Source organism: Thamnophis sirtalis, unplaced genomic scaffold (genome assembly GCF_051295495.1).
Source record: "Thamnophis sirtalis isolate CommonGarterSnake01/CBP01778 unplaced genomic scaffold, rThaSir2_p1.2 scaffold_8, whole genome shotgun sequence".
Classification (NCBI taxonomy): domain Eukaryota; kingdom Metazoa; phylum Chordata; class Lepidosauria; order Squamata; family Natricidae; genus Thamnophis; species Thamnophis sirtalis.
In genome coordinates this window covers 76,902,210-76,919,944 of record NW_028261388.1, presented here as the reverse complement: position 1 = coordinate 76,919,944, position 17,735 = coordinate 76,902,210, and the positions used below count along the sequence as shown (strand labels likewise).

The 17,735-nt window shown below is 42.4% G+C and overlaps 1 protein-coding gene across 1 annotated transcript in view; it reads right to left on the bottom strand.

Moving 5' to 3' along the window:
* Positions 1 to 535: 535 nt before the first annotated feature.
* Positions 536 to 17,735, bottom strand: part of TERT (telomerase reverse transcriptase) — a 43,918-nt gene continuing 26,718 nt past the window's right edge. The window contains exons 10-16 of the mRNA XM_087721929.1: positions 15,867 to 15,938; positions 14,372 to 14,560; positions 13,167 to 13,293; positions 12,848 to 12,909; positions 9,736 to 9,860; positions 7,938 to 8,054; positions 536 to 1,933 (exon numbers count right to left, since the gene is read on the bottom strand). Of these exons, the coding sequence (XP_087578055.1) occupies positions 1,830 to 1,933; positions 7,938 to 8,054; positions 9,736 to 9,860; positions 12,848 to 12,909; positions 13,167 to 13,293; positions 14,372 to 14,560; positions 15,867 to 15,938 (796 nt within the window). The 3' untranslated portion in view covers positions 536 to 1,829. The remainder of the gene's footprint in view (positions 1,934 to 7,937; positions 8,055 to 9,735; positions 9,861 to 12,847; positions 12,910 to 13,166; positions 13,294 to 14,371; positions 14,561 to 15,866; positions 15,939 to 17,735) is intronic.

Sequence of the window (17,735 nt, the reverse complement as noted above, 5' to 3'; positions counted from 1 at the left end):
CGGAGCTTCCTATTATGTCAACAGTGTATGAAGAAAGGGGATACTGGTTTTTCTGATGTAGTCTTAATGTCAGCAATAAAACTACAGCTTAATCTTGAATCTGTATGCTTCATCTCAGATTTATCTAGCATACTCCAGCGGGGTGATTCATCAGAATTTACTTGGTTTCAATACCGCTCATTATACCATATAACATTTAGCATTATTCTGATCAAGATTTAGAGGATGGGATATAGTTTTTGACAATCATAGGAAGCTGAGCTCAATGTAGAGAGTTTATTGATTCTTTCCTTTTTTTTGTTTTTTTTAATTCCTTTCTTTTTTCCTTTATCTTTTATCTTTTAATTTTTAACCTATTTGGTTTTAATATACTCTAGACTGTGTTTGATAAAAAGCTATGCCAGGTATGGGATCTGGGAAGTCGGAAGGGGGCTAGGGAGGGGGGGTTTACTGGGGGGAGGGGGGGAGGGGGCAAATATAGTTTCAATTTCCAAAACAATAAGAATGCACTTGTATACTGCTGCTCCTTTTTCTTTTTCTTTTCTTTTCCTTTTCTTTTCCTTTTTTCCCCCTTTTCTTTCAATTTTAGTACAAAATACAAATCGAATAGATTAATGAATAGTAGAAATACACCGAAGCGAGGAGTAGAGGGAAAGAAGAGGGAGGAGTAGAGAGGGAGTGAGAGGGGAATGTAAGGAGGGTGAGATGGAGGGAAGGGGAGAAAGGAATGTCTGAGGGGGAGGGGAAGTAGAAGAGGGGAATGCTGGAGGGGAGAAATGAAAGTTGGAGGGGGAGAAGAAAGGGTGTATGGAGGATTGAAGTGTTATGTTGGTTTTCTATGGTGGAATAGAAGATGAGTTGTGTTTACTGTTTTCTTAATTGCACAGTATATAAGTGATTGTACAAAATGAAAATGAAATAAAACAGTCTTCATGAAAAGAAAAGACAATCATACATTACACTTTAGCGCATGGCACCAGAAGAGATAGCTGGCTCCCCACTCTTAGGTTACATTAATTTTCTCCTATTTAAAAAACCCCACACACCGGTTCCAATTAGATACATTTTTTTATCATTTTATTAAAAACATTCTTTGTGTATGTAAAACCTGTTGCCAAAATTGTCTTAATCTTTCAGTAATCCACAAAATTTAAGCCTACAACCTTTTGGGCCAAACAATTGTGCTATAACAGGGGTGTCAAACTCATATTGTCACGGCAGTGTGACATGAACATATTAAGCCATTTTTGCTCTTAGCTAAACCAGACATGGGTGTGGCGAGCGCACGGCTCATCCGGCCCGTGGGCCAGGCGTTTTAACAGCCCTGTGCTATAATAACACGCAATGTCCTTGCTTTTAACTACTTATCAAGAACATTCATTTCGAGCTTCCTTTCCAAAGGGTGGGGCAAATATTTTTACAGTTCACCGCCAATAATGACACTGCAAATTTCGCTAGAAGAAGCAAGGCAAAGCTATTTTAAAAAAAAAAACTTATTACACATTCCAGCTGCTTGGTAGAAAAAAAATATCTCAAGTGGGCATACAAGTTAAGCAAGTGGAAGGTAAACTTGAAGAAGAATATAGCAATAGCAGTAGACTTATATACCGCTTCATAGGGCTTTCAGCCCTCTCTAAGCGGTTTACAGAGAGTCAGCATATTGCCCCCAACAATCTGGGTCCTCATTTTACCCACCTCGGAAGGATGGAAGGCTGAGTCAACCCTGAGCCGGTGAGATTTGAACAGCCGAACTGCTGATCTAGCAGTAGCCAGCAGTGCTGCATTTAACCACTGCGCCACCTCGGCTCTTATAAAGTTACTTTATAGAGCTAATCCAGGATGTTTTTGAAATCTTCATGTAATGACGGCTGTATTACTTCAATAAGCAACTGCATGGTAGTTTTTGGAATTTGCCCAGTCAACCATAATTTACCTACAAAGAAAGAGGAACCAATTACTTTTCAAGCTAGGCCAACAAGTTATTCTGAACAGATGTTCCAGATCATCAAGTAGCTGGCTTTAGAGAAAAGCAGGCAGCAAAGCCCTGGAAAATTCCTATACAGGTAGTCCTCGACTTACAACATTTAGTGACTGTTCAAAGTTACAACCACACTGAAAAAAAGGGACTTATGGCCGTGTTTCACCCTTACAACCTTTGCAGCGTTCCCCATGGTCACACAGTCAACATTCAGATGCTTGGCAAGCGGTTTATATTTAAGAGCCGAGGTGGCGCAGTGGTTAGAGTGCAGTACTGCAGGCCACTTCAGCTGACTGTTATCTGCAGTTTGGCGGTTCAAATCTCACCGGCTCAGGGTTGACTCAGCCTTCCATCCTTCCGAGGTGGGTGAAATGAGGACCCAGACTGTGGGGGCAATACACTGACTCTGTAAACCGCTTAGAGAGGGCTGAAAGCCCTATGAAGCGGTATATAAGTCTAACTGCTATTGCTGTTGCTATTATGACAGTTGCAGAGTGCTGGGGTCCATGTGATCAGCTTTTGTGACCCTCTGACAAGCAAAGTCAATAGGGAAGCCAGATTCACTTAACAACCATGTTAAGGTAAAGGTAAAGGTTCCCCTTGCACATATGTGCTAGTCGTTACCGACTCTAGGGGGGCGGTGCTCAGAGATGGGTTCCTACCAGTTCGCACCTATTTGGTAGAACCGGTTCGTCAAATCTACCGAACCGGTTAGAAGAGGTTCCACCAGTGGACCCGGAAAGCAGGCCACACCTACAGAAGAGGTTCCAAAATTTTTTGAAACCCACCACTGCCACACACACACACACACACACACACACACACAGACTGACAGACAGACTGACACAGAGAGAGAGAGAAAGAGAAAGAAAGGAAGAAATAAATAAATAAAAAAGAAAGAAAAAGAGTGAGAGAGAGATGAAAGAAAAAAAGAAAAAAGGGACAGAGAGACAAAAGGAAGGAAAGAAGGAAGGAAAGAAGGAAAGAGAGAGACATATCCGGTCACATGGGTGGCAAGCCACTCCCATTCGGTCACATGGGCGGCAAGCCACTCCCACAAAGGAGGCCACACCCACAGAGTAGGTTCAAACAATTTTTGAAGCCCACCACTGCTAATGGCCCTCTAATTTGGTCCCAAATCACAAAACACAATCAAATGACGGTGGATTTTACAACTGCTCATAAATATAAGCTAGTCGTTAAATGCCGAAAATGCAACTACTGGATTGCGGAGATGGCGTGGCAGTTGTTAATTTTTGAGGATGAATGTACATAACCATTTTTTCAAGTCTATCATAACTTTGAACAGTCATTTTGCAACCGGTTGTAAGTCAAGGACTATATGTATAGCTACATCACAGCATATGAAGATCTTTTCCAAGATCTTCATGGCTGCTTTACAAGTGCTAGTTTATGACATATTGATTGCTTGTTCCGTTAAAAGTTCATTATTGATCCTAAAGAGCAAACGTCATCCACCCCTTTGATAACTTTATTGCCAATTCTAAAGCTGGCTGTTCTGCCTGTTGCAATGAGTTTGGTCTATATGTTTATAATTTTAGTCCCATTTTTTTTCCATGGTGTGCCTTGACTTTCAAGAGTTTGCAAATCCTTTGCATTTTCAAATATAATTTCAAAAGACATTGGGATATAATGTAAGGTTTTGGATTGGGAGCAGGAGGCCCAGATTTTATTCTCCCTTGGTCAAATTGTGAGACCTTGGCCTTAAACTATGATTTAAAAAAAACACCTATCTACCTATCTGCCCTGGATAAGTGTGCTGATTATGGTTTATAACTTTCAAGAAGAGGCCTTCTATCTTGCAGTGGATTGATGTGGGCTGATAATAATAAATATATATATATATATGCACATTACTTTTATTGCTGGGAAGATGCCAGTCATGGTACAGATAACATCTCCTCGTTAAAAGAAGAAATATCTAGGGAACATTAATTTGAGATCATAAAAATCTCATTGTACCACCATTCCGTTCATAAATTAAACTTAGGGCAGAGTCCTCTGTATGTTTCTTGCTAAAAGAAAAATACAATTTCCTTAACAATTTATACTAATTACCGCAGTAACTGGAATTGACATAGGTTTGCCTTTTTTAATTCGAAACTAAAATGCGAAAATAATGCTTTTGCATATTGCTAACAGGGTTTTTATTAAAGTGGCATATAAAATATTGTACTCTTAATATCAAAAGCACAATTGGAAATGGGCGTTGGTGCATACCTGATACGCCCGTTCTCAGGGCGGTGGAGACACCATCCAGGCATGGGTATGACTCCGTCAGGATCCAATGCAACTGGGTCTACAACTATTAAAGCCACACCCACGAAGCTCCTCCCCAGAAATAGACGGAGTGACTTGTAGACCGCCGTGTAAGCAATCTGAAATGATAGATATTATATCTTCCCAAGATATAGAAAGGAAAGGCAGAAAGGCAAAGGAACAGGGTGGGACTGGATGATGTCTCCACCGCTCTGAGAACGGGCGTATCAGGTATGTACCAACGCCCATTCTCCAGTAGGTGGAGACATCATCCAGGCATGGGACATACCAAAGCCCACAGGGAAAGAAGAAGAAAGAAAATGTAAGTGGCAATGACACGCTGCGGTTCCAGAGGAGGACCAAAGAGGAGGCCGGGTGAGAAGGGTGCTGACGCCAAACGCCATTTAGCTCTGGCCTCTGCCTGCCACTGCTTCAGCCAAAGGAGACGCCTCGTGCTGATGTTGGAAGCCATGGACCTGGAAGAAAACCTTGCAGCATCCAAAGACGCATCTGCTGCATACTCCATTGCCGCCTTAAGCTTGTTGATATCCTGGTGAGCGCGGGAGTCACCAGGGGGAATCCTGTCCTGCATCTGCTTAAGACGGCGAAGTGCAGCCCTGTTGAAAAAAGAAACAGAAGAGGAGGCCTTGACCGCCCAAGCGGCGGACTGATGACCCTTCACCAGTGACTGCTCAAAACGCTTGTCCTCAGGGCGCAAAGCGTCCTCTGGTGCGGTGATGGCCGCGTTAGGTGATGACAAGGAGACCACTGGTAGATCAATGGAAGGAACCTCCAAAAGTTTAGAAAGTTCAGGACTGACATTATACAGCTGTTTATCTAGGGTGGAAGGAAGGGGCCGAGACCCCGGAGAAGCCCACTGATTTTGAATCACCTCCAGGAATAGTTTCGGAGAGGGAACGATGTCCTTCTCAATGAGAGGGCGAGAGAAGGGGGGATCAGAGGTGTCTGAGTTATCTGCCTCCGAGGAGGTGGATGGTTTAGAGGCCGGGATACCAGAGACCTTCTTGGCTTTGAATAAGAGGGAACGAAACAAGGCAGGCTTAAACAGACCCAATAAGGCAGAAGGAGCAGGAGTCAAGTCCTCATCCTCTGACAGGTCAGAGTCACGGGAGACCTGTTCCTCAGTATCCCCAGCAGGCAGCTGAGAGACACTTGCAGAAGGTTCCCCTTGAGCCTTGGTGGAACGACCCTTCTTAGGTCCGCTGGAAGAGGAGCAATGAGGACTAGCAGCAGCAGCAGGCGGTCAATGCTGAAGGCCTGCAGCGATGCCCCGTTCAATTGCAGCTGCAATGATGTCAGCCATATCGTCAGAATTAATGGTGACAGTCCTGGGGGCAGGGGAACCCACATCAATATTGGGGGTGATGCTGCCATCTTTTTCAGAATCTGATTCCCCCTGAAATCCAATCCTGTCCTCAGGGTTCAAGGGAGAAGCTGGGGGGGGGAGACATCCCCATCAGTATCAGTGGAAAGGTCCTCCATAGGGTTGAAGATAATTGGAGGAGAGGCCCTGGGCAAAGGGACAGTAGTAGAGCAATGATTGGTCTTGGAAGTGGCCTTCCGTGGCGCAGGATCAGGATGTCAATAGTTACACCAGGAGAGGAAGTCTCCTGGGTCTCTTGAGGGAGAGTAGGCTTAGAGGCCTTAGAAGACCCGGTAGAAGGAGGCTTTGAATGGCCTCTCTTTTTTCCTTTAGGCTCAGAGGTGACTGGAGCTGATGGGGTAACAGAGCTGGGCAAATGCCCCCCCTCAGAAAGGGTTCCGTTACTTGCCATTACTCACGATTACTCCTTTAGCTGAAGAGATGTTGTAGAGCGATGCAGCAGGCTTCCCGCTCAAACAAAATGGCTTCTTCTTCTTTTTGCGCCCAAAATAACTGCCTCAGAGAGTAGACCGGGCCCTGAGAAGCTGCCTCAGAGAATAGACAGGACCCTGAGAAACTGCCTCAGACAGTAGGCCGGGCCCTGAGAAACTGCCTCAGAGAGTAGACTGGGCCCTGAGAAAGGGCTAAGGTGGCGAGCTGACCAAGCAGCCTATCGCCTGGCAGTTTTGCTGCCTGTTGAGAGCTCTGGCGCAGGGGGGAGATCACAGGAGCCGGGGAAGATCAGAGGAGGCTGCTCCCGGCGTGCGCGGCAGCAGGGATCATTCCTGAGGCGTGCGGCTGCAGCAAGGTGCCTTTTGAAAGGCTTGGGCAACTTCTCAGCAGCGCGGCAGCAGCAAGAGGCTGGGGCGCCTTTGGACAGCGCGGCAGCAACAAGCGACACTCAAAGAGCCTGAGGCAAGCCTCGTAGGCTGGCCACGTGGCTGTAGGCTGCTGAGGCAGCCCAACCAGAGGAGGCAAAAAACCTCAGCAAGGCAGAAATGCTTAGAAAGCAAGGGCCAGATAGAAAACGATTTGGGAGGAAGCCAATTTGGTAATTTGAAGAATGTTAAGAGGATTTTTGGAGGATTTAAAGGAAAATTAGCAAGGGGAGATAGGGAGACACAGCTAATCGAAGGATCGACTGAGTCCATTTCTGGGGAGGAGCTTCATGGGCGTGGCTTTAATACTTGTAGACTCAGTCGTATTTGATCCTGACGGAGTCATACCCATGCCTGGATGATGTCTCCACCTACTGGAGAATAGAGATAATACTTTGAGAGCACAGTAGCAGTTGATGAGCATCACACTGCTTATATAGACTCTACTGAGGTGGACCGATACATTTGCTGATATGCACAAGCAGATATAATACTTATCTCAGCCTAGCAACTCTTAGGAGCAACCTGTTACTTGCAGCTGAAGCTAGACTGTGGCAGAACAAGAGTTACTCTCTGCTTGTCCACTATGTTGGCCAGACAATCTGCCAAGGAACGGTTGCCACAGTTCTGCTAGACTGTGAAGTTGCAGGAGGGTGTGGTGATAAGCTAAGTCTCCCTCCTCAAATGATGTGGAAAGAAGAATAACTACATCTGACAGGGCTTAAGGAATATGGTATCTGTTGTGGCCCAGCAGGAGCCGTTGGAGCTGCCACCAAACTCCAACAGCGAGGGGCCCTATGAGTCGGCTTTGGAGGATGTGGAGGACCCTGGACAGGGTTCCGACTCCCAGCAGGGCGCAGAGAGGCTGGTTGGCTACCAGGAGGCACCTGAGCCTTGGACCAGTGGGGAGGAGGCAAGGGAGTGTGAGCCTGATGTCAGCAGTGAGTTGTTCCTGGATGCCCGGCACCGAAGAGCTAATAGGCGTCAGGAACAGTTGCGCAAGTACAGGAGGTAATTGCACTCAGCTGGTGGTCATTAGGTTCCTCTCCAGACTATAAAAGGACTGCTTGTGCGCACACCCCTTTTGCAGAAGTCAACGCAGGAACGAATGTTGGAGAACATGATTGTGAGCTTGGCAGGCTGGATTGCTGCCATGGCTTATCTGTGCTGGATTGCTGCCCAAGCTTGTCTGTGCCGGTTTGCTGCCAAGGACCTGTCTGTCTGTAAATTAAATGCCGTAAGTTATCTTTGGCTTGGAGTGTGCTTTGGTGTGGAACGAGGGGGGTCAGAACAGGTATCTAAGGTCCACAATCATGATACTGATCATCATATTATACATAAAATGTATTCATGCTCTATGCACTCACTTAAAAACATTTAAAAAGCATGAAAGACATCAAAGGAAAGGAATACTTACACTGTCTGAGAGGTCCAAGGAGACACTTGTAAATCACCCTGTGATTTGCCAATTTAGTGCGGAAGGCATGGTAGGAGAGCCACTGAACTGCTTTGTAAGAAAGTGGAATTGAACAACCTGTGGCAAATAAAAAGAAAAACCCCCAAACTTATAAATGTGTTTTGTGATTCTGTACAACTGCTTTTCTATAAACCATTACTACTTCGGCACTCTTACTGCAGCAAATGAAGGGACCAACCAGAACTGACATTTGAACGTACTACCGGTTATTTTATTTTACCTCAAAAACAAGCAAAGAACAACAACAACCACGCTGTTGCCACCCCTGTGGGAGAATGATTTGGCACCACAGTACACACGGCAGATTTAACACCTCACTATATGCTGTTGTGAAAATACACTGTTGTACCCAGCCAGTAACCAGTGAGATCTTCCTTTCCAAGCCAAAGAACACCTCACAGAGGAAGCAATCACTTCAGCAGATAAAAAAAGGGGCTTAACTGCTCTTTGATAATGTTATGTAGCTGCAGAGAGCACTAAGGATAACAGTTAACCGTGACCCGACAAATGCGTGCCAACAAAACCGCGGCGAGAAAACCGCGACGTCGAAAGCGCGCCCACAAAAGCGTGATTAGGGTTAAGGTAAGGGTTAGGGTTATTACGTTGTTTTCGCGTTGTTTGTTGATGGCGCACTGTTGTGGGCGCGATTTCAACGTCGCAGTTTTCTCGCCGCGGTTTTGTCGGCGCACATTTGTCGGGCGCGCATTTGTTGGTGAACCGAGAGTTAACTGCACGTCTCTTAATGCTGTAGTCCCACTCTATATTCTTAGAGGCAATATGAATGGAAAAGGGGAATAGGAACTTCCAATAATGCAACTTCCAATTTAATTTGCTTTTAAAAAAGAGATGTTTTGATGTAGTGGTTAAGATATTGGTTTAGAAACCAGGAGACTGTAAATTCTACACCTGCTTTAGGCACAAAGTCAGCTAGATGACCTTGGGGTTAGTCAGTCTCTCTCAGCCCAGGAAGAAGGCCATAACAAACCACTTCAGAAATCTCGTCAACATTACTTCAGACACTATCTAGGGTGTCCAAACTTGGGACTCAACTCCCAGGATTCCCCAGCCAGCCATGCTGGGAGTTGAAGTCCACAAGTCTTAAAATCAGAGGTGGGTTCCTACCAGTTCGCATTAGTTCAGTAGAACCGGTTCGTCAAATCTACCGAACCGGTTAGAAGAGGTTCCACCAGTGAACCCGGAAAGCAGGCCACACCTACAGAAGAGGTTCCAAAATTTTTTGAAACCCACCACTGGTCCTTGGATATGATTATTCTACACTATCACGCTCATATTTATAAAACTCAGTGCCTCTGTGGAAGGTAAGGATGACTACTGCGTTTGTGGTGCAATCAGAACATTGCGTGTGTTGAAATTGTTTTAACGCAAACCAAAGATGCCTTTTAAAAAACAAGTTTACATCCTATTCTTATGCATGCCAGTGCTGTGTGTGAGGTAATTTAAGGTGGTTCTGACAAGTGTCGTCGGCATCTTCATATCCGGTCACATGGGCAGCAGGCCACTCCCATCCGGTCACATGGGCGGCAAGCCACTCCCACAAAGGAGGCCACACCCACAGAGTAGGTTCGAACAATTTTTGAAACCCACCACTGCTTAAAGTTCCCAAGTTTGGACACCCCTGATCTATGTAATAGAAGGCATACAAAAAAAAAAAAAAGGCAGGTCAGAGCAGCCATTTTAAAGGGGATATTGGGCTCAAAAGATTTTTTATTTCACCCACCTGCATTTTTAGCTTTTAGAACAGAGAAGCAGCAGGAAGCACTATCGGAGATGACCGTCAGGAAGAAACGTGGGTTATTTCTGATGTGGTGATGAAATGGGAGCTGGAGAACACAGGCGTGAAATCTAGCATGGAAAAAAGCGACAGATATTCCTTGTTTATAAGGAGTTGCAGATGTACCGGGATTTAATGTCACTGAATTTAGAATTCTTGAGACCGAGTTTGTACTGGATCAAGTCAAAGAATTACATGTGAAGGGGCGGCTTTAAGGCCAGCACATAGAAGGACTCTTAAGGGACTTCCTACCGCTTGGGAACTTTTAACTGTTCTCCATTAACTCTTGAATCGAATAGTGACACAACACAGTGAGAAAAAAGCACCAAACTTCTCCTTCCATTTGGCCTTGACCAAAGGATATGTTCTATCATTCTGATAAGCAAATATTTGCAGAGAGGAGAGAGAGAGAGGGAGGGAGGGAGGGGGGAAAACCCTTGCAAGAGAAAAGATTTGTTCAATTGTAAAGTCATTAAGGGATTATCAGTACTTAAGAAAGTGAAGATGGGAATTCTAAGCAACAAGCCAGGGCAGGCCAGGAAGATACAGGTCAAAGCCCAGACGGATTTTATCCACACACAATGTTCCAGAGGCAAGATTAGTTAATAAATTACATGCTTACCCCCTGTTTTTCGACAGCAGAAGGCATGAGGAGTGGGGGGTGGGGGTGGAAAGCAGCTGCATTATTCACAGTTGTTTGAACTGACATAAACTGGATTGTACATACTTGTTCTGTGACTATAAAGAGCTGTTGTTGCCTTTAGCCTGAGTGTGCCTTTCCATTACCCCATCTAACAGTTTTGATCTAGGAATGATGCAGATGCATTCCTAGTAACATTTACTTAACCGAGGAAGCTCCAAATGCCTACATTGCCCATAATGAAGTGCAGGCTAACCAGAGGTGGGTTCCTACCAGTTCGCACCTATTCGGTAGAACCGGTTCGTCAAATCTACCGAACCGGTTAGAAGAGGTTCCACCAGTGGACCCGGAAAGCAGGCCACACCTACAGAAGAGGTTCCAAAAATTTTTGAAACCCACCACTGGTCCTTGGATATGATTATTCTACACTATCATGCTCATATTTATAAAACTCAGTGCCTCTGTGGAAGGTAAGGATGACTACTGCGTTTGTGGTGCAATCGGAACATTGTGTGTGTTGAAGTTGTTTTAACGCAAACCAAAGATGCCTTTTAAAAAACGAGTTTACATCATATTCTTATGCATGCCAGTGCTGTGTGGGAGGTAATTTAAGGTGGTTCTGACAAGTGTCGCCGGCATCTTCATATCCAGTCACATGGGCGGCAAGCCACTCCGATCCGGTCACATGGCCAGCAAGCCACTCCCACAAAGGAGGCCACACCCACAGAGTAGGTTCGAACAATTTTTGAAACCCACCACTGAGGCTAACTTGCACAATAGCAATTCTGCGGAGGCCTTCTGTATTTTGCCATGCTGCTATGCCTTTCTAACTGCCCCTTCGTTTTTCCCCCCAAATAAACTGATCTGTTTAGACTCAAAGATTTCCCAGGTCATGAAACCAAACTCATGTCCACTTAGTTTCTTTGTTTTAAAAGAATTTGCTTTTTTTGCACTGGCAGATTTCTTGGTGAAGATTTCTTGTGCTGTTTTACTAGAATATTTGTGGGGGAGGAACTGTTACCACGGGCATAGAAGAAAAAGCATTTTCCAGTAAAATTCTGGAACAGAGGAACAAGAGACAACTCAAACATTTTCCAGAGAACAAATCAACACTAGGATTTAATCTAAAGGAAATTGCAAAGTTAAATCTCTTATTTATAGATAGCCAGGTTAAAGGTAAAACGTTGGGGAAGAAGCAGACACTATGAAAGCTGTTCTTCTGTGGTTTATTTGTGTGAGGTGGGGGATAAATGGACACAGGAAAAATGGTTGCAGGGAACAAGTTAAGTGTGTACTTTAAAGAGCATGTACTCGAGGAAACATAGTAAGCAATTTCAATTGGGACCTCTGGAACTAAAGGCAGTTCATTCCTTATAAAATTATCTTATAGAACAGGCAAGTATTTTTTTGTGGGACTCATAAATCATTAAAGCATCTTCCCAAATCTCCAGACGGATGGACAATAATATCAGTAAACTACCATTTAAAAAAAATATTCAGAGAACTGCCAATTCTATCAGTATTACAACTGCAGCATTAGAAAGTCTTATCAGGAAGAATATGGGTCAATGCTGGAAGTTTAATAATGAATGCTGTCTAGATAATGCAGATCCTCTTAGACTTAAGAGAGTATGGTAATACATTGCAATGTTTATTATGCTAGATGTATTTGAAACATTGCATTAAAGGGCCAGAGCCCAGCGCATTCAAGAAAAGCAACTTTGAGAAAATGTAGTGTGACATCTTCCTAGCCAACATCACATTCCAATGGCAGTGAACAGGGCTTTAAAATTACCATTAAGATTGGCTAAAATGTACCCAAACATGAATCCGACCTGCTGGAAGTGTAAAAAAGTACAAGGGACTTTTTTATCACATATGGTGGACCTGCCCGGAAAGACAAAAATATTGGACAAAATTTTGGAAATGGCTGCAAGAAATTACAGGAGAACGGGTAAAATACAAACCCGAAATCTTTCTACAGGGAATAATCTAAGGGAAATATACAAAAAAAAATTAAGTACATATTAAAACATCTGCTAACTACAGCTAGAATAGCATTTGCCCAATGCTTGAGACAAAACAATACCCCCTCGGACGAATTAGTGATTAAAAAAAACTTGTGCAGAGATGGACAAATTAACACTGAAATTAAAAGATAAAGAAGAGTCGGAATATTATGAAATTTGGAACAATTGGTACAAATGGCTGCAAAACAAGAATAAAATTAATTAAGCCAAAAAACAATATGTATATAGAACTGTGTATAAAGTGTGTAAATATAGAAACGAAATATTATATACATGTACGGGTATGATGACATAACAATGTTGATGTAATGACTGTAAGGTGTTGTAGAAGGGAAAAAATAATAAAAAATATGTTAAAAAAAATAAAAAATAAAATTATCATACTTACCTGTACGCCTGCAGAAGTAGTATCTTGTAAATATTAATGCATACTGTTCTAAGGCTATTGATCTAAATTTGGAGCAGGGAAAATAGGAAAGAGATACAATAAAATATTTCTCCAGTGCAAACAAACAGGCATTCAATCAAATTAAATCAAAATTGAGGGATATAAAGTATCTTATATAGTGATGCCAAGATAACTGGAATGACATCAGTTTCTGGTTGATTGTGGTAGCACTAAATACCTAGATTTGACAGTATGTTTGAGATTACGGTGCATATAATGCACTTTTTAGGCATCTCTTTTGAATTGTGCATTCTCTTACCTGTAAATCTATAAATAAAGGATGACATTTTAGCTGCAAGACTGCAAGCAATTTGTTTCTCATGTTCACCCCAGCTTTTCTAGTAGAGTTGAAAGTCAGGCTAGACCTGATAGATGTATAAGCATAACTGCAGTGAAAGATAAGTGGAGAAGGAGATCAACATAATTTAGGCATCATTATAGTTAATTAGAATTGCTTTTCCTATTACAAGAATGTACTTGGCTTTTACAAAATCCAAAACATGGATATTTGAAATAATGGCCATGTAGAGAAACATTAGACCCTTCAAAATTAGAAGGTAATAATTAATATCTTAAGCATTTTGATAGCAAGCTATAACTTTAAGAGAGCTGGCTGATTATTTGTAATTTTATACAAATGGTTCTGGACTTCAGGAATTCACTTGGAGTTTCTTTGAATTTAGGACTGTTGGCGGGTTATCTGCCTCGTTCTCTTATCGCACAAGTTCCTAGATATGGTTCCTAGTCAGTCTTCAAACTGTTACAGCTCAAACAACTTGCCTATCAGTGTTGTCATCTTGATGGTGCAATTCAGATTGCAAAATATAAAATCTTGCAACCTGCTGAATGGTCAACTCTATTAATTTGAATGATTCCTTCACAGAAATCTGAGATATCCCATTATTAGTTCTCCACAAATTAGTCTATTTATCAAAAAAATGCACCCTTACTGACTATGTGATAAGGACATTTTTTTTTATGCCAGCCAGATTTAATCTGAAATCAGCAAGGATTTAAGTTTCATGTCAGTGAGAATGGATCAATTTCAGGTTATAGAAGGTTTGAAAGCTTACTTTTTGTTTCTAATAATGTATATTACTTAGGCTATCAAGTTATTTTAGTTGATTCATCATCCATTTCTTAATTTATATAGATTAAGTATTAGGAAACATTTTGGGAGGATAATGTGGTTCTGAAGGATTTTAAATGTAACAAAAGTCATTTGTGCTATGCACTATTGAGTATTTTCACTATTGTATATTTTCTATTCTAATTAACTTGTCACAACCAGGCTTTGAGAATAAGCAAATATGCCCTTTAACTATGTGCCATTATTTAATTCAGCTTTGCCCACTAAATTTTGCCTCATTGATTCATCCATTAAGTCTTTGATTTAAAGATACTCACTGAGTAAAGCATCCGGTCTTAATATTAATGCAATGACTATTCATGAATAGTACATACCTGGAGTAATCACAGTAAATTTCAAGAGTCTGTGTATTAATTAACAATCCACACCATGGGATAACACAATGAGTTTGCAATTGTTTGAACTCCAAGCAACCTGGAACATTTTCATCCACCGGAAAATTCACCACAGTCTTAGATGGATTTATAACAAAGCCATACTCTGGAATGCCTTTGGCTAGAGTCCTACGTGAATGAAAATACACATTCCGAATTGCTACTTGAAAATATATGCATCATGTATTCCACTACAATAATTAACTGCACATATACATATGATAAATATACATATGATAAATCCCTCCAAATAAGTTGTCAACTGTATAGTCTCTCAAAAAATGGCATCCTCCTGTTGTTCAGTTCAGTTCAGTTTATTATATTTATATGCCGCCCTTTCCCCCCGAAGGGGACTCAGGACGGCTCACAACTCGAACTGAGGGAGGGGGATACAGACAAAAAATTTAAAAAACAGCAAGCATAACAATATATAATTTAAAACTCACAACAGTCATACCATTCAAGACGGGGGCAACAGCTCTTTAGCCCCAGGCCTGTCGGAACAGCCAGGTTTTGAGGGCTTTGCGGAAGGCCTGGAGGGTGGTGAGGGTTCGAATCTCCACGGGGAGTTCGTTCCAGAGGGTCGGAGCAGCCACAGAGAAGGCTCTCCTCCTGGTAGTTGCCAGTCGACACTGGCCGGCGGATGGAATTCGGAGGAGGCCTAATCTGTGGGATCTAATCGGTCTAGTGGAGGTAATCGGCAGCAGGCGGTCTCTCAAGTACCCAGGTCCAATACCATGAAGGGCTTTATAAGTGACAACTAGCGCCTTGAAGCGTATCCGGAGACCAATAGGCAGCCAGTGCAGCTCGCGGAGGATAGGTGTTACGTGGGTGAACCCACGTTGTATTGAAAACGCATCCCCAGAATTTTAATATTGTTAGAGGTGATAGCTGGGAAAGCCACTGTAGATCAGAGGTAAGTTAGGTTTTGATGTCAAATATTAGAATTACTAATTTTAGCAAGATAGCTATAACCTTAAAATATAAGAACTTTATAACCGCTCCTGCCCCCCAATTAGCTTTTCTTCAGTTATGTGAATTTAACCACTTCTACTTGTTTTCCCCCTTATTTTATAAAGTGTACTTTGGTTTTGCTAACCATGGAAGGAGCAAGGACTGATCACTACATTTAGAATCAATGTACCAGCGGGATCATAACCCATTCTTTTCAAGGAAATCCTTGCCACCTCAATGGGACTTTATTGAAAGTTTCATTCCGTTTATCTGCTCTGCATATATTCTAAAGAAAGCATACATTTAAAACAAAGCATTTTAATTATACTTTCATGGAATACCATATATCCGTGTGGAAAAATGTGGAATTAAGAGTAGAACAGGACAAGGTAGGAATATTTTCATTCCTTTGTGCACAAAAAATTAAAATTCAAGGAAAGATGATTAAATCACTCATTAAAAATATGTTTCATTGTCATACCTCAGAAATGTTTTTGCTTGTTCTAGATGAGGTGTAACAAGCAGAAAATCATCCGTTAAACGCATCAGTAATCTGTAATGTTAAAAACAATATCTTGGTCTTGGGTACGTTTAAATTTTAAAGCATGAATGCATTATTTCTCAATTGCTTGAGGTAAAGGTAATATACATATCACTATTACATATTCTATTATCCAAAGCTGCATTATAAAAAAAAAATGGGCCAATGCTCTAAATTAACCTTCACCCATAAATAAAATTGTCAGACACACAAAAACTAGTATTGTAATTTCTGATCTTCCATCACAATGATGGATGAATCCAATTGCTGTGTTTAATTCCCATATGATGAGAAGCTGATTGGACTTGAATCTGGGCAGAGGAATACTTTGGGGGGAAAAAAACCTAACTCAAAACTTTTCTGACAACTTAAATAAGGATAATAGGATATCGTTGGGTTTTTGCAGACCTTCTCTATACCATCTGCCAGACCTCAGGGTCAAGCTGAAGATAAAAATAAAGACTTCCTTGGATCAAATGTGGCTTAAATTGTATGTGTCCACACAATCCCCCTGGCAGCAAAAGTGTTTTGTCACTGACTTTCTCCCAGATGGTTTTCAGACTTTTCAATTCAGGCTACGCCTTCAAAATTCCTGGTAACCTCTCATCCAATCAATAGCCAGCAGAATAATAATTATTACTGATAACAAAGAACTCCCCAAATATCTTGCCAACACCCTAATTTTGCCAGAAATCCTAATACACTGCAAGCAAATCAAATAAACGTTTACACGCATTTTTAAAAGGTTGTATTAAGAAAGCTTATCCTAGCACCACATGCATAGAAGGAAAAATGCCACCTCTTCCCAAAGTCTCAAAATAATTTAGTTTAGGGTCAAAGTGGGAGAAGAGGATAGATTCAATGTTGTCTCTTGCACATATTTATATAGGGGTCAACATATAGGCAAAAGGAGGTGCCCTCGATGTGTTTTAATGGCCTAGAATAACATGTCAATATTTCCTTGAAAGAAACGAGACAAATATAGGATGTGCTTATTGCTTGATCCAGAAAGACTTGGCTGAGTGCTGGTCTTTTATTTCATTTCATGCTGCACTTTTGAAAAAAAAAACCTCTACATTCTTATGTGTGCACCAGAGAATCTGGTTTGGCATTGCTAAAAGCAAAAGAGGTCAACCTTTACTTCTTTCATATTCTGAAATGGATTCTGGAAGGAGTATTTTGCTAGAAATGCCATTATTTCTATGAAGTGCTGGCAAGAGAGACTTTTGTCAGATTCCTGGAGACAATAAAAGAGCTGAAATTCCCAGGTCTGCTTGAAATGCAGCTTTGAAAATAGTTTACATTCTGATGCTGATACATACGTGTTGTGGCCCAGCAGGAGCCGTTGGAGCTGCCACCAGACTCCGACAGCGAGGGGCCCTATGAGTCGGCTCTGGAGGACCCTGGACATGGTTCCAACTCCGAGCAGGGCGCAGAGAGGCTGGTTGGCCACCAGGAGGCACCTGAGCCTTGGACCAGTGGGGAGGAGACAAGGGAGAGTGAGCCGGAGGCCAGCAGTGAGTTGTTCTTTGATGCCCGGCACCAAAGAGCTAATAGGCGTCAGGAACAGTTGCACAGTTGCAGGAGGTAATTGCACTCAGCTGGTGGTCATTAGGGTCTTCTCCAGACTATAAAAGGACTGCTTGTGCACACGCCTCTCTTGCAGAAGTCAACGCAGGAACTAATGTTGGAGAACACGATTGTGAGCTTGGCAGGCTGGATTGCTGCCAGGGTTTATCTGTGCCGGTTTGCTGCCAAGGACCTGTCTGTCTGTTAATTAAATGCTGTAACTTATCTTTGGCTCGGAGT